The 24851-nt window shown below is 38.3% G+C and overlaps 1 protein-coding gene and 1 long non-coding RNA gene across 2 annotated transcripts; both read right to left on the bottom strand.

Moving 5' to 3' along the window:
- Positions 1 to 5014: 5014 nt before the first annotated feature.
- LOC103936679 (disease resistance protein RPV1-like) lies at positions 5015 to 10127 on the bottom strand. Its single transcript, XM_048573713.1, has 6 exons — positions 9145 to 10127; positions 7924 to 9016; positions 7523 to 7831; positions 5936 to 7423; positions 5491 to 5841; positions 5015 to 5456 (listed from the first exon to the last, which is right to left on the bottom strand). The coding sequence occupies exons 1-6, from the start codon at positions 9849 to 9851 to the stop codon at positions 5370 to 5372; spliced, it is 4035 nt and encodes a 1344-aa protein (XP_048429670.1). The 5' UTR covers positions 9852 to 10127; the 3' UTR covers positions 5015 to 5369.
- Positions 10128 to 22694: 12567 nt separating this feature from the next.
- LOC125472614 lies at positions 22695 to 24111 on the bottom strand. Its single transcript, XR_007254534.1, has 2 exons — positions 23311 to 24111; positions 22695 to 22993 (listed from the first exon to the last, which is right to left on the bottom strand). It is a non-coding gene; the product is annotated as an uncharacterized LOC125472614 (long non-coding RNA).
- Positions 24112 to 24851: the final 740 nt, after the last annotated feature.

Raw genomic sequence — 24851 nt, 5'->3', positions numbered from 1 at the left:
GCAACAAAAGATGGAGCGAAACCAAGAAATCTGTATGCAACCAACTTTGTTAAACATCTCTCGTTCACCCTAACTAGTCCAAAAAGTGTACGTGGCACTAGTTCATATTACAAAGGAACAGTGAAAAAGAATGATCCAAGTTATGGTAGCTCTACATTTACACCGCAACACCAGAGACGTTCAAAGCAACAAGACCAAAATCATCCTCCGCCACAAGACTTGCAACGCCGGCTACCACATTTGGTTGTTGTTCTTCATCTTGCCCTGTATTAACAGCTATTTATCGGCTTCAGACTCGTCACTTCCACGGGCTTCAGGCTCATCACTTCCATTTGCCTCAGTTTCATTTCCTCCCTTATCTCCTTCTACTTGTGGATCCTCCGACATGGCATCAATTCTAATTTCACCGACGGACTGCCATGAAGTCTGCTGAACATATCCAGCCGGTAGAAGTGAATTGAGAGGCCTCTGTGACAAGTTTGTAAAAATCAGGAGAACGGCTTTTTTTTTTCTCATCAAGTTCAAAAACTTCATACAACACGAATACGTGATTTGAATCCAATCTGCGGGAATAATATTTTCCAACCAAACATGGAACTTGGAAAGGAAAATTGAATTCAAGGCCTCCGCCATTGTTCGTTTCGAAATTGTACCTGCATCCAAACTACACCAGCCCATTGAACCAGACAATCGGCGAATGCAACAACAGATAGAGTGAAACCCAAGAAACCTTTACGAAACCATTTTGGAGGAAGCTTGATATCTATGGAAGATCCCTCGTTGTGATTGTTGAAACAATTTGGAATTTCAGATCCCGGACAAACAATGGTATGCAAAGACTGATTATAATTTTCCTGTAACGTTATGGAGATCATATTATTTAATAGGTGAAGAAATACAAGTATTTATTCAATTAAGCAACGCAAGTGAGAGAGACAATTGGTGGTGGCAAACACAATCGGCCCCCTTTATCTTTACGTACAAAGTTCTGTTTTTCACCTGTATCACTCGGTTCTTGGACCAACTCCAACTCCAATGGTTAGGTTTTAATTCAAAATAGTTTTTTTTTTTTTTTTTTTTTTTTTTCCTCTAATGATTTTGACTTAAAAATTTAGATTGATATTATTAAAGAATGAATTTAGCTAAATAATTTTTTGAAAAATTTAATTAAAAAAATTATGTAAATTATCCTAATTTATTTTTATGAATATTTTAATCTAAAAATATTTACATTCAAGTTATATAATAAAAAATTATTAAACCACCCATGAAACATATTTTCATGTAACTAATAGAACAACATGGAAAACCCTTTCTACACATGAAACACAAGGGAGAGTTGTACAACAAAGTCATGAAACACATTATAGACATATAAACACATAAAATAAAACACATGAAACACACCCACCACCACCACTACCACCACCCTCCTCTATATCTCAAACCAACACACCATATTCTTCTCTTTCATACTGTTTTTCTTGTCGCAAAGTGATCCATCTTTTATACTGTTTTTGCACCGCTGGGAGCCTGGTAAAGATTGAAGCCACCTGCATTTGATTAAACACAGGCGAGAAAGCTGGGAAGCTTGTTTAATTATTGTAGGTATGCTATTAATTTTGGTTGCTCTCAGATCTAAATCCCGTAATGAGGTTAAGCAAACAAGGTCATCAGAGATTTCGGATATACCGCCGAAGCAGCGGTTTAGTACTTCCAAAGCGAGCAATTCGACAGAGATCGGAGGAAATTCTTTAAGCTCCGGATAGGCAAAAAAGGTGAGAGTTTTAAGATTATTTAAATCGTAGATGCTGTCTAGGATAAACTCAAGATTCTTGCACAAATTAAGATTTAGTCTTTGAAGCCCAATTAGATTTCCAATCGAGCAGGGAAGCCTTTTAACGGCTGTCCCTTGTAAACCAAGAAACTCTACATATTCCATTGGCTCCAAATGTGAGCAAGCGGTGAGATCAAATCCTTGAGAAATTTCAACCTACCGATGTTGAGTGGGAGACTTGTAAGCATTTGACAACAACTCAGTTCTAGTTTTTTTGAGAACAGAGAGAAACTCTATGGACGAGTGTAAGTCTTCAATCGCTGTACTTTCCATTTCAAGCTAAGAAACTCCTGATGTTCCATAGGTTCCAAGATTTCTGGGAAGTGTGTGAATTTGGAGCAACCAGTGAGATCAAGTTTCTCGAGAGATTCCAACTTACAAATGCTGGTTGGGAGACTTGACAGACTTTTGCAATCATTCAGTTCAAGTGTAGTGAGACTAAAGAGACACTCAAGAAGGATATGGGCAATACTTCTATTGCCGTGCAAGATAAATCTAATACATTTATGCCCCTGGAAAGCTCCAAAAACTTACCAAGAGAGGAGCATTTATGTAGACTACAAGTACCAGAGACTTTCAACTTACAGCTGCTGCTCGGAAGGTTTTGAAGGTACCTACAACAGGCAATATCAAAGTGAGAAATTGTTTGCTGAGACCAAACCGATGAAGGCAATTCCTTTATTGCAGTATTTCGTAAACAACTCCATATTGCCTGGCATCTCCGAAATATAATCTAGACTCGTGCACATTTGAAGATCAAGATAAATGAGCACGTCAAGATATTGAAAATACGAAGGAATTTCAAGCAAACTTTCACAGCCATCAAGATCTATATGCTCAATTTTCAGACTCCGAGAGAGATTTGGAACTTCAGTTAGATGTTTGGAGAAGCTAAGACTGATCACCTTTAAGTTCACAAGATTCTGTAACACACATATATAGAAGTGTCTGTATTCATTTATTTAACAAGTTAGTTAAGATGTAGTCTCTAGATTTTGCAGCCTTTTTGGCAATTTATAGCGTTCTTTCTGTTGGAAATATGCCCAAAAGCCTACGATAAGATGATACTTTACGAACATTTCACATGTTAAACTAAACTAGTTTAATATAAGGACAAAGATTATTGTTTAAAGCCATCTCATTAAATGTTATACACTTCAATGATAAGTCTAAGGAATTTGTAATTAGAAGAACGTGATCTAAAGAAGTTAGATTCATGAGATCATTCTCTTGTACACATATCCTAAACATTCTCGATCGTAATTAAGATTGCCAATTGGGCATTAACGATCAGTAGAGATCAATACATGCTATGTCTTCTCTCCTAGGAGAGTGGCCGGTCTCACGTCATTGGTGTGATTGACATCAAGACAATTATGTAGGTGCTCAATAAAAAATGAGTCCACTGAATGCAATCAACGAGGAGTTCTCATACTCATGTCACATGAGAACTCGTGGTTGAGATAATGCAAAGTAGTCATTTGACCTGAGACATCATAATTGTCTTGTGGTTAGGTCCTTAATTAGTCTTTGATCATGTTAAAGGCATTTCATTTGAGAGTGTCCACGATATAGTTGGGGTTAAGCCACTTAATCATGGGGGTCTCTAACTTTCAAACCATTGAGGGATAATACTCTATGATAATTAAGAATCTATAGCCAGAGTATGCATGAGATTCAGGAAGTCATTCCAAATCACATTCAAGATAATCACATTGAATAGAAGACATGAATAAACTATCAAACAAAACAATGTGATCAAAAGTATTGTGTTAGAGAAAGGCCATATTACATTTGTAATCCCAAACTGAATAGATTCTCCAACCTCTTCTGATTAGCTTGTGTAGCCATGACTTACTGTTAGGTGTCACTTATGACTTATGGAAGCCCTGAAAATGTGCAATCACTAAAGGGATTGAAAGTTTGTTTTAATTTACAATTGATTAGAAAGACTTTTAATCGCCCACTGCCTTGATAAAAGGAACCTAATGGATCCCACACTATGTAAAGTAATGATTGAAGGAAATAACAAAGATGAGTTAGGACAATTCAATAGTTTAATTATATATGAAAATGACTAATTAATATATTAATTAATCATACAAAAGGTTTGTAACAGGCCTTAAGTTAGTTTGGGTTTTCGGGGCCCAAAATGGTTTTGGTCCACAAGGCTCATTAAGTTTAAGTTGTGTTACAAATAAAATAAAATGAGCAATTAACCCACTAAAATAAGGAAGGCCGGGCTTGCTAAGAGAGGGAGTGATTTTATACTTATTACAAGTTTGCCACTCAAATGAAGGGAGGTATAAAAACAACTTTATAGCCTTTGCTTCATTAGGGTTTCTTTGAAGAAAGATGAAAGACTACAAGTTCTCACTTTCGCTTTAGGAAGCCGGCCATGTAGGGGGTATACTAGTATCTTCTTCATTCTACATCACTCATCTTCCCTCAATCTTTCCTTGGTGTCGGAACTTAGAGGCCCTCTAATCTGGGGGAACTTTTGGAGAATCCATTCATCCATCCAAATCCAAGATGACATGGAGCCAAGAAGTAAATTTCCTCCTTCCACATTCATGGAACCAAGAAGCATGGAGACAAAGGAATGAAGGCCCTCTCATGGGTGATTAACCTTTGCTAAGCAAAGAGGTGCTTCAAATGTATAATAGTTTCTCAACTCTTTGTGTTTAGAGTTGAGTCTTGGTTCACCACCCCTACTAGGGTTTGAATTTTATGGTTTAAGTTTTGTTTTAATGTGCAGACAAGTATGCTTTTGCCATTTAATTGTTAGATGCATACAATATGTTGCTTAATAAACATAGTTTCTCAAATATTTACCTTCACTTTTGTTCAATTAATAAAGTATTATTTGTAATTTATAATCTGCTTCTTCGTCGCGTACTTTGATTTTTCACTACAAGAACCAAATCACAATCAACTCATTCAACATTCAGATCTGTACAATGACCTCAGTATATAAACTGAGTTTGCAAGCTGAACCGCCTAATTGAAACCAATCTCTTAAAAACAAGAGATTAGGATCACAATACAATAAACTAAAATAAATAATTTATCTATAGAAGAAGACAAGATTGATGGCACAAAAGATTTTCAACACTCCATATAACTACCAATAAAAATGAACTATATGCATGTGAGTAGAGAACTATATATGCTGGGTGGATTAAATGAATGATTTATTTAATTAATAAATAAATCCTGCAGGTATTATAAACTTAACTGAATGTAATTGATCTATGGTAATCAATCCAACAAAGGTGACTGGCGAATTCCATATCATCCATGCAATCGTGCAACCTGAATATGCAGTGTATCTAACAATCTGCACCTCCATTTTTTCTCTTTCTAGTTATTTGAGGAAGTAGTTCATCTTTTTGGTCCTCAAAAGAGCTAAAAATCTCACTTCCCCAAGCTTCAGGTTCATCACGACGCCTCTTGCTTATAGTATCTTCTCCAACTATTATTTTCTCAGCAACTCGGGTATACAACAGGCAGATCCCACACTTTTTCACCATCAGATTGGAATAGTTAACGGGTCTACCCGAATGATCCTGTTGGTAGAAGTGAACAGAGGCCTCAGTGACATTGTAAAGAGTAGCGGAGCATTTTGCTCCCTCTACAAGCTCAAGGGCATTATACCACACAAACACGTGATCGGAATGAAAATTGTAGTTGCCTCTATCCCAATCTGAGCCAGACACCCTACAGTTGAATTCGTGGCTTTCACCATTATTGGTTTTGAAAATGGATTTACACCCAAACCTCAACTTTTCAATATTGTAGTTGTCGAATGTAACAACTAGAGATAGAGCAAAACCCAAGAAATCAGTACCAAACCAATTTGGAGGAAGCTTGATATTCATTGAACATCCTTCATTTTGATAGCTGAACCAATTTGGAATCTCATTCCCAGGACATACAATGATAACAGAACATCCTTCCTCCCCATAATTCTGTACCACACAATCTTCTTCTTCCGAATATTCCTGTACCATGGACGAGAAACCTAGTTAATTGATTGACCAACAAAAATGTGTGTCTGTGAGAGAGAGAGAGAGAGAGAGAGAGAGAGATACGTACAGAATCTTCTTCTTCTATAAAGTTAGATGTCGCAGTTGCCATTCGCATAATTCTAATCAGCGCATCATCCATTAGGTTGCTCCATGAATTCTGACTTAAATTTGGGCAATTAGAAAATTTAAATTCCTCGCAAATCCCTGGAAAATATTCATATTCATCCCAACCTTGGGAGAGTGCAGTCTTTGAACTTGAGATTGTCTTCAGTGATATGCAGCCATGTGCATGAAGACAACTAAGTATTGGGAGCTCAGGTAATGAATGAATGCGACTGCAATTGATTAGGTACAGGTGACGCAGTTGAAGGGCTTGTTTGATGCTTGCAGGGATGCTGTCAATCATGGTTCCGCATAGATATAGAGACCGTAATGAGGCTAAGCAAAAGATGGAACCAGTGATGTCTAATATACTGCAGTAACTGAGGTTTAGTTCTACTAAAGAGCACAAACTGACTGGGAAGGGAGGCAATTTTTGCAGTTTCAAACAGCCATCAAAGCTGAGATATTTCAGACAGTTCAAATTGTAGATGCCATTTGGAACAAACTCAAGGTTCTTGCAGTGACCGAGATATAATGTTTCTAGCCCCACTAAACTTCCAATCGACAATGGTAGTTTTTTAACAGCTGTTCTTTCTAAACTAAGATACTTCAGATGTTCAATAGGCTCCAAGATTTCTGGGAAGTACTCAAATTCAAAACAACCATTGAGACTAAGGCGGTAAATTGATTTCAATTTACAAATGCTCGTTGGGAGACTTGCAAGCCTTTTGCAATTTTCCAGTTCAATTTTAATGAGACTAATAAGACACCCAATTGACGAGGGCAGCCCCTTAATCGCTGTCCCTTCTAAACCAAGAAAAGTCAGACATCCCATGGGCTCCAAGATTTCTGGGAAGTGTTCAAATTTAGAGCATCCACTCAGATCAAGTCGCTCAAGGGATTTCAACTTACAAATGCTCGTTGGGAGACTTACCAGCCTCTGGCAATCTTTTAGCTCAAGTTTTGTGAGACCAAAAAAGCATTCGATTGATGAGGGAAAAACTTCTATTGTTGTTCCAGTCATATCTAACACAGTTATATTATTGGGAATCTTCGAAAAATTTCCAAGAGATGAGCTGATCATTGGACAAAAACCACCGCAGGAGAATTTCAGCTGACAGTTGGTGCTTGCACATTTCTTAAGCTTTTTTGAAAGGGAAAGGATCAAGCAAGGAGAGCTTTCGTTGGACCCGAATGATAAAGGCAATTCCTCCATTGCACTGCTAACTAAACTTAAGAATTCAATATTGCCTGGCGAAATATTGAGACTCCAGCAGGATCCAAGGTTAAGATAAGTAAGCTTGCCAAGATATCGAAAAACTGAAGGAATTAAAACCAAACTTGTACAGCCATAGAGATTCATAGACTCCAGATTTTGACTCTTCGAGAGATCAGGAAGTTCAGTCAGATGAGTGGAATAACTAAGATCAATAACTTTTAAGTTCCCAAGATTCTGTAACAAATTAAAGAAAAAAGACATGAATCAATAACCAAGCTGGAATTATACTTTCTGCACTGCATTTCATTCAAGTATTAAAATAACCATATATACCTGCTCTTTAGTCCAAAGTTGCTCAACCTTGCTGTACGGCATTCGAAGCTCAACAAGATTTTCTGGAGAAAACTTAGATGGCAAAGATTTCAAAGGATATCCATCCCAGCGAAGCAAACTAAGAGTACTGGGAAGAAACTCAAGACCTTGAGAAAGGTATAATTTGCAGTACTTATCATCATAGATATATTTTGTATCACAAATCTGCAATACTCTTAAATTGTACATCTTTTCGAAGGCTGAAGGACTCATGTCTAGTTCTCTAGCTTCAAGCGTGTTAAAGGATATGCCTTGAACTTTTGCAGTTCCCTGGCAATCAGAAAGATAAATAAATGTGAATAACTCAAAATTTAGCAAAACTACATTTATTAAATAAGAATGTGAATGCATTTGGATCTTACTGTATTATTTTTCAGTACATGGTACGCATCCTCAGCAATGCACAACCTATTGCGTTTTCCAGGCTCTTCAATACATTGTTCACGAACAATTGACCGACCCATTTCTTGTACCAAATCATGCATCTCTAGGCAGTTTCGACTTGAAATTTTTATGAGAGACATATCAACCAGAACTTCAATTCCAGCAGCAAAGAGACCACGAGAATCTGACATTCTTTTTACAAAATTTATATTTGATCCTCTATAAAAGCAAGCTATATCAAGAAATATCTCTTTCTCATTTTCTTCTAATCCATCATAACTTAGTCTCAACACATTGTGAATTTTTTGGCTGGGAAACTTTTTCAATTTGTTCAATTCTGCTTCCCAGTCTTCTTTGCTCTTGCAGTGAAGGAATGATGAACCCAAAATTTTAAGAGCTAATGGCATTCCCTCTGCATAATCTACCACCATCCCTAACAACTCAGCATAATCTGTCCCAGGAGAATTATTTTTGAAAGCCTTCAGATGAAAGAGCTGAAGAGCTTCTTCACGTGTCAATCCCTTGACCTCATAAATTTTATCAACTTTTTCCTTAAGTATGCGCCTGTCTCTAGTTGTAATAATGATTCTACTTCCAGGGCCAAACTGAACCTGATCTCCAACTAGAAGTTCTAATTGGCCTGAATCATTCACATCATCAAGAACAATGAGGACCTTTGTATTCAGAAGCCTTCGTTTAACAAGTTCTGATCCTATAGATGGTGTGTCGATATTTAGTTTGTCATCATTTAATATCTTTCGAAGAAGTTTATTTCGCAAGTGATTTGGTTCATGCTTTTCTGATTCCTTCCTCATGTTTGCAAGAAAACATGAAGCTTCAAATTTACGAGAGAGTCGGTTAAATACAGCATCAGCAAGAGTGGTCTTACCAATACCACCCATCCCCCAAATACCTACAGTTAAAACATCTAGTGAATGATTGCATAATAACCACTTGATATCATTAATGCGGCTTTCAATTCCAACCAGACCCTTTAAATCATCTGACAATGTTTCGCTCAATTTGGTCAAAATATCTTCCACAACTTTATCAACTAAATAAGCCTCCGTCCTATCACATATGATTCAATTTGGACAGACAATAAATAGTAAGTATGGCTTAACTAATCTTATTTGCAATATTAGTCGTCAAATCATCACAAGTAGAGAGTAAATACAAACATATACATAGTTACTTACCAAGTTTTGTTTAAATTATCGAACCCAGATAGATTGGCTGCTTTCGTCAAAGCCTCCCTCCACTTGTGAACCTTGTCAATATTGTCCTGGAAACGTTCTTCAAGTTGAGAAAATGCAGCCCCATATGTCCCCTGCTGATTTCGTACATGTGATGGGTCGATGCTGTAAAAAATGGGAATAACACACTGTCCATATTCCTTCTTGCATCGCAATATATGCACAAGCTCACCCAAACACCATGTGGAAAAAGCATAGTTTTCCGAGAATATGATCACCGAAAGATTTGATTTCGTGATTGCTTCCATAAGCGCAGGTGCAATTTCATCTCCTCTCTCAAGATTGTCATCGATGTAGGTTTTGATTTTCTTCCTACATAAAGCAGCATGAAGATGGCTGGTAAAGGTATTGCGGGTGTCTTCGCCTCGGAAACTAAGAAACACGTCATACTTTTCATGAAGATGGTTGTTAGCAGCAGCAGAAGAAGAAGCAGCCATACTCATAGCCTGCAAAAATGTACCTTGGAGGTTGTAGCGTTGTTCTTGCCAGAGAGTTTGGCAACATGCATATCGAATGGGTAAGTCTCTGATAAGAACAAAGCACATTGTACATAAACGACAGAAGGGCCTCAGCTGTTGACGGCAGAATCTCTTTTGTAAGTCTATCAAACTTTTTTTTTTTTTTTTTTTGAGTAGTGCTGTACTTACCATTTACTTGTACCATTGATTGTGTCATTTCTCTAATAAAGGTAGGGTCTGCCAACGCACGTGACTCCCATCTCTATCAAAAAGATGATACAAATATATGATAAGAATAATATTTTTGTTTTTTGTTTTATCATGAATAATAGTGTACCTACTGCCACTTAGTATTACGGTCTAGTGGTATTCTTCTTCACTTGTAAATGAGAGATCTTAGGTTTGATTATTGCCAAAGGAGAATTTGAACCAATTATTGCTAGCCCATTGTGAGGCTTAGCTCACTCTCTCAATCTCTTAGTGTAGATACTATTGTTTGTTAAAAAAAAAAATAGTGTACCTACAATCAAGTCAAAATAAAAGGACAAGCTAAAAGGCAAACTTTCTGAATTAAATAGCCACCAGATTGGTGGATATGCGGGCATGACAAGCACATGACGCAACAAAGGAATGAACTAGCAGCAGCACTCCAAAGACAAAAGAACTTTTAAGTTTGGAATCACTTGGAAATGGATCCTCTCTGGACCTCTTCCACCAAAGCGTCCAAACCCACTAATCCGGGCCGATGAAATTTGATCAAACGGTTAGAGTTATTATAACTTTTTAAAGGGTCCCCTATTTGTTGCCGTTGGATCAAATTTCAACGGCCCGGACTAATGGGTTTGGAGGCTTCGGTGGAAGGGATCTGGAGAGGATCCCTTTCCGAATCACTTCATAACCCACTACAAAAGAGGTTTTCACACAACTTCCAACAAAACTAGTTATTAGTGTTGCGGTCATATTTAGAGTAGGAATGTGATTGGGTAAATCCTAGGGAATCTGGGAATGTATCTTATATTCCTATTAGGAGTAGATCACCTATTAAATGTTGTAATCCTATGGACAAAGGTTTTTACCTATCCTACTACTATAAATAAAGGCACAATGAGGTGAATCAAACACAGACCACAATTAAATCACTCTCTCCTCTCTCTAATTGCCGCCAGCCCCCTTCTTCTCTAAACCCTAAGATCGTTCAATCAAATAGGCTTACAACACGTTATCAGCAGGTTCTTGCCAGAAACTGAGGAACTAACAGATCATAGGAGGAGGCTATCATCCACAAAATTCAAAGGCTTATATTTGTTTTCTGCTAATCAGGTCCGCTTAAAATAAAAGAAGATATTTGAAACGTCCACGAAGCATGAAAACATTCTCCATGATGCATGAACCCTTCTATGTTTATATTTTCCTTACAATATATATATATATATATATATATATATATATATATATATATAGGGTTAATGACAAAAAACTACCTCAAGTTTGGGTCAAATGACACTTTCATACCTCATCTTTTAAAATTGACAATGTCATACCTCATCTTACGAATTTGTGTCAATGTTATACCTTCCGTTAGCTTGGCCGTTTATTTCTCAGTTAAATGCTGATGTGGCTTGACCTGGGACCCATTTTTATTAAAAAATTAATAAAAAAATTATTAAAAACAAAAAAAATCATTTAATATTATTTAAATATTAAAATAATAATAAAAAATTATTTAAAAAAACCTTTTTTTTTTTTTTTTCTTCTTCTTCTCTCTTCTTCTTCTTCCCTCTTCTTCTTCTTCTTCTTCTTCTTCTTCTTCTGCAAGGCACGAACTGGGTTTCCCATTGGTTTTTTTTTTTTTTTTTTTTTTTGGTGTTTCCTTCTTCTTCCTCCTCCTTTCTAGGTTGCAGGGGTTGAGTTTGTGGTGGGAGGAGGGGGGATGAACTGGGTTTGGTTTGGTTTGGGTTTTTTTTTTTTTTTTCTCTTCTTCTTCTTCTTCTTCTTTCTCCTTCTTCTTTTCTGGGTTGCAGGAAGATGATGGGGAAGAGAGAGGGGGGAGATGCACGAAAGGAAAGGGGAGAGGGAAGATAGATGATGACTAATGTTTTTTATTTTTTTTATGTACTTTTTTATTATTATTTTAATATTTAAATAATATTAAATGATTTTTTTTGTTTTTAATAATTTTTTTATTAATTTTTTAATAAAAATGGGTCCCGGATCAAGCCACGTCAGCATTTAACTGAGAAATAAACGGCCAAATTAACGGAAGGTATAACATTGACACAAATTCGTAAGATGAGGTATGACATTGTCAATTTTAAAAGATAAGGTATGAAAGTGTCATTTGACCCATACTTGAGGTAGTTTTTTGTAATTAACCCATATATATATATATATATTGTATATGTTTATATTTTTGTCAATATATATATTTGTTTCATGCATCGCACAATTAAATTGCTATATGGAATTTGTGAGTCAATGTATATAAAATAAATTAGAAGCAATTAGGGTTTCTCAAACCTTAGTAAATTCAAAAAAAGAGATAGGAATTATGGGATTATGTTGCAACACTACCGTGGCACAACCGTGTGGGGACCCCCCTCTTGAGACAATGTATTGGACCTGTGCCGAAGCCTTTGGGCTTCACTACTTCTGTGGATAATCAGGTCGTGTGCCTGGTCTGTTTTCTGACCACAGGCTTGTAGCCTCGACCCACGCCAGTGCATGCTGGGTTGGTCCTCGAGTCTTGGCCCACGCCAGCAGCTGTGCTGCTGGGCTTCCGTGCCTCAACCGACAGGCCACCTTTCGCTGGGCCTTGACCTGCACCCCTTGAAGCCCAAACCAGCAGCTTGGGCTGCTGTTATTTGTCTTCTACCCGGACTCGTGGCCTACAGTCCACTCTTGAGGCCTTTAAGGCCCTGCCTACTCACGACACCCAGCCCAAATATTTTTGGGGCTATATTTTTTGACCCAATAATATTATTTAGTTTCTACAATCAACCACGTATGACTCGATTTATTGAATTAATTAAAAGTGACATGCAGTCTATTAATTTGATAATGAATCCAAAATTATTAACCTGAATATCACTTTTGGACATTAACGATTCAATAATTTATTTTTATACTTTGAACTATAACATACTTTCATAGTAACGAAGCTCTCACACATAAGTTCTTGAAGAACCTCAAATCCAATGTATTCAAATTATTATATTGCATTATGTGTTTCTTGCAGGAACCTCTCATTATGAACTAATTGTTCATAAAACTAAATTGAACTTGTAGTTTCAAATTTAATGTCTTTGAAACCTAAAGTTTTCATTCAAAACATACCACATGAAACCTGTAGTTTCCATGCATCAATTAAACCAATACATGTCTATAGAACCTGTATGTTCTACGATATATGTCTATGGCTATGACTAATCACGTTTTTTCCCTCTGTTTTAGGGACATGTCGAACTTGAAAAAGCTCGATTTCTCCACTCTAGAAGTCTCTGGAAGAAACTATCTGAAGTAGGTTTAAGACGTGAAGCTCCATCTAACTGCAAAGGGTATTAGAGCCATCATCAAGGCACTTATCGTCGACAAACCTGTTGACGAAGCTCAGAAGGCTACTGTAATGATCTTCATTCGAAGACACATCCATGATGCACTGCAGACTGAGTACCTTGCTGGGGAGGACCCATGCACCCTCTGGATTGCTCTGGCCGACCGTTTCGATCACCAGAAAGACATATACGTGCTTGAAGTAAGACACGACTAGCAGCATCTTCACTTCCAAGACTTTAAGTCCGTGAATGAATACAACTCTGAAGTTTGTAGAATTTGTTCACTGTTGAAATTCTACAAAGTGGAACTAACTGAATCAGATCTTTTGGAGAAGACCTATTCGACCTTCCATGCCACGAATATTGTCTTGCAACAATAATATAGGGCACAAAAATTCACCAAGTTTTCGGATTTGATCTTTGTTTTACTTCTCGCTAAAAAACAGAACCAACTTTTGATGAAGAATTATCAAGCTCGACCCATTGGCTTGAACGCCGTGCCTAAAGCGCATGCGACCAATTCTAAAAGCCATAAATGACGAAAGAATCGTCATGGCCGTGGTAATGGGTGGCAAGCCCCACCATGGGCCCAAGGTCAATAAATTGCCACACCTAAGGAAGAAATGTGACCCAGCAGCATCCACCACTTGCCCCTAGGGCCCCAAACTTCAAGAATAAAGGCAAAGCTCCCGTTCAGCCCGTTTCTACTGAACTGGACATGTGCGATCGCTATGGATCAATGGATCATTGGTCACGCATACACCGAGTTTCCCCTGAGGCTATTGCCAAGTATCATTCACGTTGTGAGTTTAACTTTGCACATGTGGATCATCTGGAAGATGCAACTACATCAATGAAGATATTGGATTTTCAGGAAGCGTCAACTTCTATGGATGAATAAATTAGACATGTTTTTAGGGTGTTTACCCCTACTGGCCAAACCCACTAGGAGTGGCCAGCCCTTACCCCCTCTATATTTCTAGGTTTATGGTTTAATTTTGAACAATTTTTCTAAGTATTTGGAATAATTTGTTTGGTTTTGATTTGTTTTGAATTATGGATTGTTATTTGAATGGATATTATTTTCTCAAATTGCTTAATTGAAAGAATGGACTTATATTTATGCATGTGACGAATTCAATCAATTTATTTCTAGGTATGTCTAGTGAGGAAGTTAGTTGTCTGGCAGATAGTGCAACCATGCACACCATATTGCGTGAACGACACTATTTTACTAACTTAATACCCAAGAAAGCTCATTTGACAACTCTCTCAGGCCCATCCAACTTGATTGAAAGATGCAGAAAGACACGTATCATGTTGTCTAATGGTACAATCTTGACCATTAAGGAGACGCTCTATTCTCCATATTCCGAAAGAACATTGCTGAGTTTTAGAGATATTCGAGCTAATCAATATCATATTGAAACCACTGAAGATAATAGTTCTGAATTTCTTTGTATCACTTCATACGAATATGGCCAAAAGCGTATTCACGAGAAGTTGGAACGCCTGCCAAGTGGGTTATACATCACAACCATTCGCGATATAGAAACCCACAGTGTGGGCGGCCCTATGCCTGAGTTCCAGGACACTTTGTTGCTTTGGCATAACCGTTTGGGACATCCTAGACGTGACATGATGCGTCGTATCCTCAAATTTTCAAACGGGCGTAAGTTACATCCTTATGTTGGACTCCCGCTATGCAAAACGTGTTCTTTAAGGAAGTTGAATACTCAACCCTCATATACAAAGATTATTCATGACCCCCCTAAATTTCTTCAAAGGATTCAAGGGGACATTTGTGAACCTATCCAACCAACTTGCGTACCATTTAGATACTTTATGGTGTTGGTTGATGCATTGACACGATGGTCACATGTTTGCTTGTTGTCCACATGCAACGCTATGTTTGGTAAACTCCTAACTTAAATCATTAAGCTACGGGTTCACCATTATGATTATATGATTAAGTCGATTCGACTAGATAACGCTGGAGAGTTTACGTCACAGACCTTTGACAAGTATTGCATGGCAGTAGGGATTGATGTGGAACATCCTGTACCCCATGTTCGCACCCAAAATGGCCTAGCATAAGCTTTCATAAAGCACCTTCAATTGATAGCTTGGAATTTAGTTATGAGAACCAAACTGTGGGTATATGCCTGGGGCTATGCAATATTGCATACAACTATGTTGGTCCACTTGAGGCCCACCGCTACTCAACCACATTCACTGTTACAGTTGGTCACTGGATACGAGCCTGACATTTCGCATTTACGAGTGTTTAGGTGTGCCATTAATATGCCAATAGCGCTGCCACTACCTACCAAAATGGGCCCTCAGAGAAAAATAGGAATCTATGTCGGTTATGATTCGCCATCAATTGTTCGCTACTTAGAACCCTTGACATAAGATCTCTTTATTGCACGTTTTATGGATTGTCACTTTGATGAGACAGTCTTCTCGTCATTAAGGGGAGATAAGCATGCTAACATTCCCGTAGAACGCCGCGAATTATCATGGTATGCTCCCACTATCTCTCATTTAGATTTCCACACTGCCCAATCTGAAACTGAGGTGTAATGAATTATAGATCTTCAAAGCATTGCTCAAAGCATGCCGGATGCTTTTAATGATCTAGCAAAGGTGACAAGATCACATATACCCGCTGCAAACACACCTGCAAGGATAGATGTAACCCACGTACGTCAACAACCCACGTGGGAAGGTCGGACCGTCCCCAAAGGTGGGGAGGCCACACCTTCCACGTGGCAAGGTACATTGGCGGCTAGTCAATCATCTGCTCCGACCCTGAAGCGTGGTAGACCCATTGGTTCAAAGGATTCACAACCCCGAAAGAGGAAAATGACACCAACTAGTGACCCTAGTTTGAATCTGACCATCACTCACTCATCAATTCCAACACATAAGGTTATTCTAAATTACGATGATGTTTCAGATGAAACATGTTGGCCTCTTAAGAATCGTGAGATTTCGGTCCACTACACAGTATTATATGAGGTTTGGAATATGAATTAGATGATCATCGACGATGCATTTGCGTACTCAGTAGCTACTGACATCATGCTTAGCGATGACATTGAACCACGTTCCATCGATGGACGTTGTAATGTTTCGCTACCTTATCAGTTTGGTAATTTTCGAAAAACTGAATATGCAGTTTATGGACGTGGTAACCACGTATCTCTATGAGGATCTAGATACAGAAATATACATGAAAGTTCCAGAAGGACTTCCATTGACTGGTTCAAATAGTTCTAGACCATGGATCACTTTCTCAATTAGGTTAATAAGGTCACTTTACGGATTGAAACAATCCGGGCGGATGTGTATAACCGTCTACATGAATATTTGACAAGTCAGGGTTATGTGAACTACGAATTATGCCCATGCGTGTTCTTAAAGAAGTCACATTCTGGATTTACAATCGTTGCAGTTTATGTCGATGACATGAACCTCATCGGGACTCCCGCAGAGCTTGAGGAAATTGCTGCACACTTGAAATCGAAATTTGAGATGAAGGATCTTGGAAAAACTTGATACTGTCTTGGCCTAGAGATCGAGCATTGTTCGAATGGAACCTAGTACATTAATCGAACTACACCCAATAGGTGTTACAACGTTTTAATGAGAATAAAGCGAAGTCTTCGAGTAAACCCATGGTCATTCGGACTCTAGATGCTAAACGAGATCCCTTCTATCCAAAGGAGAATGAGGAAGAGATTTTGGAACCCGAAGTTCCTTACCTAAGTGCAATTGGGGCTTTATTGTACTTGGCTCAATGTACTAGACCCGACATCTCCTTCAATGTTAATCTTTTGGCAAGATACAATAACGTGCCTACATGCAGGCACTGGAATGGTGTTAAAGAGATTTTTTGCTACCTTAAGGGTACTACGGATTTGGGCTTGTTCTATACCGACAAATCTCCGAGTGTTGCTGCCCCCTAGGGTTTCGAATTGATTATTGCCTTCTTGGTTACGCATATGTTGGATAACTGTCTGACCCACATAGGGCACGTTCTCAAATGGGCTATGTCTTTACTGTTGGAGACATCGCTATATCTTGGAGGTCTACCAAGCAAATGCTAGTTGTGAGTTCATTAAACCATGCTGAGATTCTCGCCCTGCATGAAGCATCGCGTGAATGCTTTTGGCTAAGATTAGTTATGGAACACATTCGAAGCACTAGTGGTCTTACATCAGTCGTTGACTTTCCTACGACGACCTTTGAAGACAATGAAACATGCATCGAGCAATTGAAGAAGGGATACACAAAGAGAGACAACACCAAGCACATAACGACGAAGTTTTTTTACTCACACTAGTAGCAGCAGTCTTAAAACATTGAAGTCAAACAAATCCGTTCCTAGGACAACCTGGCCGATCTCTTCACCAAGTCATTACCCAAGTCTACATTTCAGAAACTCGTCCAAGAAATTGGTATGCGTAAATTATCTAAGTTGAATCGCTTGTAGTTCTCTTATTTAGAAGTTATGTCTAACTCAGGGGGAGTATCTAGAAGCATGCTCACATTATCTTAATGTACTCTTTTTCCTACGATTATGGGCATTTTTCCCACTGGGTTTTTGCTACCTAATGAGGTTTTAATGAGGCACTCATCCTGAGATGATCATACTCCGTTGAGTTCACCACTTTCGTCTTATTTGACGTTTGTTTTAGACATATACATACTTCTCACTTTTCTCCTTAATCTATAGGTTTTCCCTATGCCTTGGGTTTTACTATAGCGAGGTTTTGCGAGTTTTACTACAAATGCATACTTCACTTAAATCTGAGACTCATGATCACCCATTGTGCCAATGACTTCATCAACTATTCTACCTTATCTGCTGAACATCTGATGAGATGGTTTGTTGAGTATTTACAAACTCAAGGGGGAGTGTTGCAATCATATTTAGAATAGGAATGTGATTGTGTAAATCCTAGGGAATCTGAGAATGTATGTCATATTCCTATTAGGAGTAGATTACCTATTAAATGTTGTAATCCTAAAGGGAAAAGTTTTACCTATTCTACTACTGTAAATAAAGGCACAATGGGGTGAATCAAATAGACCTCACAATTAAATCACTCTTTCCTCTCTCTAATTGTCGCCGGCCCCCTTCCTCTCTAAACCCTAAGGTCGTTTAACCAAATAGGCCTACAACAATTAGGAATATTTTAAAATTATGAATTAGAATTTTTTTTCTATTTAATCCTAACTTAAAGAGTTGAATTTTGTAATCTTTCTTAATATTCAATCAATAAACTTTGAGGTTTTCTCATATTGCTAATTCTAGCTTAGGTTATTTCACTCGATTTCCATGTTACTATATTATGATTCGTCAGTTGGTATGAAAACATGTTTTCCCTGCTCCAAGGTGTCCTCAAATTTCAAAGGGTGTACCGTGATGGCATCCAGAAGGGCATGTGTCATCTATGTAGATAATATCACTCGTCGCAAATGTGTCATCTATGTGGGTTTCAATTTTCTTCTGGTGCAAAGCATCACGAAGATTATAGTTAAGAAACACATATCGTACTTTTCCTCAGCGGGAATAGCAAAAGCAAAGAACTAGCTGTATCCATTACCTAAGAAAACCTACAAGTCGCAATATGCAAATGCTCTTAGCATAGATTGCAGCTATGATGTATCTATGTATAATTCATAACCTGCAAATCCACATAGCACACACAAAAGAACATGTAAACTAACAACACTAGCTAGTGACAAAATATGCAAGTGTACTTTCATTTCTTTATTCAACGCTGTTTGAGCTTACTGAGTCCTAGACATCAAATGAGGCTCAGAAAGTAGGATTGTATGGCAAGGTCATAAATGTGGTACTTATGTAAAATTGTACCTACAAAACAATTAAACATCTTTGATCAAAGACCAAAGCCACGCGTGAGGCATTTTTTGTTTTTTTTTTTTGTTTGGGGGTGGATGAATTTGGCTAATAGATCTCCAATTTCTAAGTCTGTTTCTCTAAAAAGAGAGATTTTAGGGCTTGGTTGCGCAACAAAAGCTTATTGGAAATTGGTATAGAATAAGGTGTTCATAGAGCATAGGACTGAGCACATGTGTAGAGTTTTCCATGCCATCTGTAGACATTCAGCTGGCCAAGGAGAATTATCCTGAAGGTATTGTTTAAGAGATTATCTTGTAGTATCCTTGATTAGATTTTATTGTGATTCCTTGCTTGATTTAGTTGGTCTTCAATAAGGAAAGCTTAGAGATATGGATTAGTTATTAATCCTATCTTTAATTCCTATGTCTTTTCTCCTTGCCATGAGTAGAAGAGCTTGGTGAAGTTGTAGTCAGTAGCTCAGGCCTTCTCAAAGGTTGAACTGCACGTGGAACGAATGTGAGCCTTTCTAATTTAATAAGGGCTTTCCTATTTTTTTGTGGGTAAAAGTCCACTTGTCAGTTCTAGGATTTTTTGGATTATTTCTGGCTCCATAAATGAGCCCACACTTCCTCTGCTGCTCGCAAGAGTTGTAAAAGATAGAATTTTACGTTTCGGTGAATATTGTTATGATATTATTCTTCTCACATAGAGGAATATATAAACTTATACAATCTCCTACAAACTAGGAAACAAGTATCTCAAATCTACAAGGATATCAATTACATAATTCTATACCCAAAATAACTCTACATTCCTTATTCCCCAAGGTTGACTCATGCAACATTCCCCCTCAAGTTGGTGCATATATATCACCTAGGCCCAACTTGTTAAGTGAGTCCTGAAGCACTCTTGTCGCCACTGCATGAGTTAACACGTCAGCTAACTGGTCTTCAAACTTTCCGTAAGGAATATCAAGTAACTTAAAATCCAACTTCCCTTTGAAAAAATGTCTATCCACCTCAACATGTTTTGTACGATCACGTTGAACTGGATTATTAGCTATTTCTCTCACAACTTGATTATCACAATATAATAGCATAGCTTTACATGGTTTGAACCTAATTTTTGTAGGAAGAATCCTCAGCCATAATAACTTGCAAATTCCATGTGCCATACCACAGTATTCAGCCTCTGTTGTGGACCTAGCAACCACATTATGTTTCTTGCTCCTCTAAGTCACAAGATTTCCTCCAACAAATGTAAAGTACCCTGATGTAGAGTGTCTATCAGTAATGTTCCCAGCTTAATCAGCATCAGTGTACCCTTTGAAAATCAATCATTTTCCAGGTGCACCTTTCAAATTACTCAATATGCGCATTACTGTAGCCATGTGATCCTTACTGGGAAAGTGCATAAATTGACTTACTACACTAACAGCATATGCAATATCTGGTCTTGTGAGAGACAAGTAAATTAACCTTCCTACTAACCTCTAGTATATTTCCCTGTTTGCTGGAACTTGGTCCGGGTAGATCGCCAAATGATGATTTTGAACTATAGGTGTTTCTGTTGGTTTACATGCCAACATCCCTATCTCAGACAACAGATCCAAAACATACTTCTGTTGAGATAAGTAATTATCATCATGGGAACAAGCAACTTCAATTCCCAAGAAGTACTTCAAACCTCCTAATCTTTCATCTCAAACTCCAAACAGAGATACACATGTAGTGTCTCCATCTCTTCTTTATTATCACTTGCGACCACCATATCATCCACATATATTATCAATAAGGTGACCTTACCTTCCCTGCGTTTGATAAACAAAGTGTGATCTGCCCTTGTCAGTAACCATATCTTTTCATTGCATCAGTGAATCTTCCAAACCATGCTCTAGGTGATTGTTTGAGTCCATAAAGAGCCTTTTGCAGTCTACATACTTTGCCTGCTCTATTCTGTACTTCATACCCAGGTGGAAGCTCCATGTATACTTCTTCTTCCAAGTCTCTATGTAGAAAAGCATTTTTTACATCAAATTGTTTCAACGGCTAATCAAAGTTAGCGGCTAAAGACAAAAAAACTCTTATAATATTCATTTTTGCAACTGGGGCAAATTTTTCCTGATAATCTACTCCGAAAGTCTATGTGTACACCTTAGTAACCAACCTTGCCTTGTATCTATCAATGATTCCATCTGCTTTGTGTTTGATAGTGAACACCCATTTGCATCCCATTGGTCTTTTTCCTTATGGTAGTGACTCCACGCTCCAAGTTCCATTTTTTTGCCTTCATTTCGACCTCAATTGCTTCTGCCCATCGAGGATCCTACAAAGCTTCTTCCACTTTTGTTGGAATTTTGACTCCATCCATTGTATTCACCAAGGCTTGGCACTCAAGAGATAATCGATGCGTAGAGACATACTTTGCAATAGCATATCTAACTTTTTCATCCAGAGAATACATGTCAGGAGGTTTCCCACGATTTTGTATAGGAGACAATACATAAGTACTTTCAATATTAGTCAAATTATGAGCTTCATCAGATTAAGATAAACTTACCTCATGGATATACTCGGGCACATGGACGGATACCACCAGATGAGGGTTATTTCTTGAAGTGCTTGGGCTGTCAGGATTTTGAGTTAAAGGTTGCAGCTCGCTGCTACACTGCCTACTGGGCTGTGAGGTGTTTTGCACGCTAGGCTGAGAGACTCCCTCAGGCCCACTTGCTAGCTCTCTACTTTCCAAGTTCAGCAAGCCCAAATTAGGCTTAACCATGCTGCTGAGCTCATAGTCACTCAAACCCAAATGGGGCTCACCATGCTATTGGGCTTATGGTCACTTAAACCCACTGATGTTGGATCGCTAAAACTCACGGTTGGCTAGTAGATGCTACCACAGCAGGTGTCACGCTCACGTGGCCATCCACTTGCCCAGTTGGAAGATCAATTCAACTATAATCTTTATGTGTGCTTATCTCCCCCTGAAGATTATAGTAGGTTTGTTTAGTGAGGAAAAAAATCTCGTGCTTATAAAATGTAACATCCGTGGTGATGTACATATGCTTGGTTTGTGGGTGATAACATCGGTACCCTTTTTGTTGACCATTAAATCCTAGAAAAATACATCGAACTGCACATGGATCCAACTTACTAGCTGATTTTCGTGAAGGTGCACATAGGCCACACAACCAAAGATACGTGGTGACAAATAAAAGGAAGATGGTAACGTCACATGATCAGCAAAAACTTCCATATGAGTGCGAAAATTATGCACTCGGGGGAAGAGGGGGCATTTGGTTCATTAGATAAACGAAGTATCAGAAGGCATCCGCCCGTCTCATGAACAGTGTTGTGCTCCTGGAAAATTTGAGAAAGTTCGATATTGAGATATTCCCCGCCATTATCTAACCTGAGAACCTTAAGGGGAAGAGAGTATTGATTTTTAACCATGCAGTAAAACTATTGAAAAATTTGTCATCACTTTTATGTTTCAAAGTATAAAGCCATGTCATTTTGGTGCAATCATCCACAAAGATAACAAACCAACGAACCCTGTGACTAGTAGCTACCAGAGAAAGCCCCTCACACATCAGAATAAACTAACTAAAAAGGAACTGTTCTTTTATTGAAACTCAAATGATAAGAAGTATGATGACTTTTTGCAAGAATGCAATCATTACACTGGAAATCAGAGTCTGAAACGCCATGAAATAAAGACGTAAACAATTTTGTCAAATAACCAAAAGACACATGCCCTAATCGACGATGCCATAACCAGATTGTCTTATTCTTGTTTGGGTGACTACTGCGCACTTGATTTACTCTACTTACCAACACATCATCCACATAATATAACCTTCTTCTCTTAGTACCATACCCAATTATCGCCCAAGTCTGGATATCCTGAAGTAGGCAAAAAGTGGGAAACATTAACACAACACAATCTAATTGCTTAGTAACTTGACCAACATAAAGTAGATGATTGAATAATGACGGAACAAGTAGTGCGTTATGAATAGATAGAGATAAAGTAAGGGAAATAGAACCCTCTCCCGTTACAAGCACAACATCACCGTTGGCTGTAATGACATCTTCTTTAGACGGCAAAGTCATGTGATAAAATAATGATGCATCGTAAGTCATATGGTCTATAGCTCCAGAGTTAATTATTCAACTAGTATCTTTTTTGGTGGATGTGATTAAAACAATATCGATTTTACCTGAATCTCTCAAGTTATCATCCATTGAAATTTGATTGATTAAGGATAAAAGTGGACCGGTCTCATCATCCTTGGACGCTGCCTTTGAGGTCTGCTTTGTATATTGGGATGCTGTTATTTGGTTGGGCAGATTGGGCCCAGGCTGCCTCGCTGCAACAGTAGTAACCTATCTGCCCCCATCAGCTTTCTCGTGTAGGCCCACTTTGTCCCCCTGCTGCAGTTGACGATGTTCCTGGTCTAGCAGCTACCACTTGAGCTTATCCCATCCGTTTGTTCCTTCGTGCCTTTAACTCCTTCTTCCTCTCCCAGTACCATTATAGGTAGCTGTGAATTTCAAAGCAGGTATTCTCAATGTGTCTCGTTCCATTACAATGATTGCAATGGAGTTTGTCTTTGTCGATATCTTCCTGGGTACGGAATAACTGAGAGTTTCCATTATACGGTGGATGAGAACTAGGCGCCTTAGTTGCCATAGCCATTGAGGGCCTTGCCATTGTAGTCTTTGTTCCCATCATAGTGGCCTGCCTCTGGGATTCACATCGTACCAAATTGAAATATTCTTCGATTCTGGGGATAGTTTTCATCCTTAGAATCTCACTCCGAACTTGGTCGAAACCACTATTTGACCTATCATGGAAATCATACACCCCATCGCAAGTTCCTCTTTACGAGTTTTCTAGTCCACTCCATACACCATATGAATAGGACATCTCTTGTCAAGGTCCTACCACACACCCTTTAGTTCGATGAAATACAGATTAATTGGACGACCGTCTTGTCTTGTCTATATAGCCTTGCACCAAAGTTCATATTATTGTGACTCGTCAGAACCATCATAGAACGTCTGGGTGACACTCTCCCAGATATCTTTGGCCATGGGCAAGTCTATAAAAAGGCCAACTAAGTGTGGTTCCATGGTTTTTAGCAACCACCCTCTCACAATGGCATCTTCAGTTGACCACTTCGCACATCCTGGATCATCTTCATCAACCGTTGGGTTTTTTCCCGTTAGATAGCCTTGCTTACCGAGATCTGAAGCGTGAACCTTCATCGTCTTCGACCAAACCTTGAAGTTCGAGTCGCTTAACCGAAACCCAAATGGAATGGTGTTGATGTTGGTAGACTCTGCCATTGCACGAACAATTTTGCAGGTTGTTTTGGTTTTGTTGTAGCTTTGTTGATTCCAAAGGTTACGGGGTTTTGATTTTTGGGTTCAAGGTTTGATGAACACCAAAGTTTTGATGACTAGGGTTTTTTCAAGAAGAGACAAGTCGAAGCTTGCTCTGGTACCAAGATAGAATTTTAGGTTTCGATGAATATTGTTATGATATTATTCTTCTCACATAGAGGAATATATAAACTTATACAATCTCCTACAAACTTGGGAACAAGTATCTCAAATCTACAAGGATATTAATTACATAATTCTATAACCAAAATAACTCTACATTCCTTATTCCCCAAGGTTGACTCATGCAACAGTAAAATCCCAACTTGAGTGGGCTTGCCAAAAATGGGTTCCTTGTAGGGATGGGCAATGG

Source organism: the organism of the source record quoted next, unplaced genomic scaffold (assembly GCF_019419815.1).
Source record: "Pyrus x bretschneideri cultivar Hongxiangsu unplaced genomic scaffold, Pyrus_bretschneideri_v1 Contig7, whole genome shotgun sequence".
NCBI classification, from domain to species: domain Eukaryota; kingdom Viridiplantae; phylum Streptophyta; class Magnoliopsida; order Rosales; family Rosaceae; genus Pyrus; species Pyrus x bretschneideri.
Note: the sequence above shows the minus strand (reverse complement) of the source record. Positions and strands in the feature narration are given on the sequence as shown.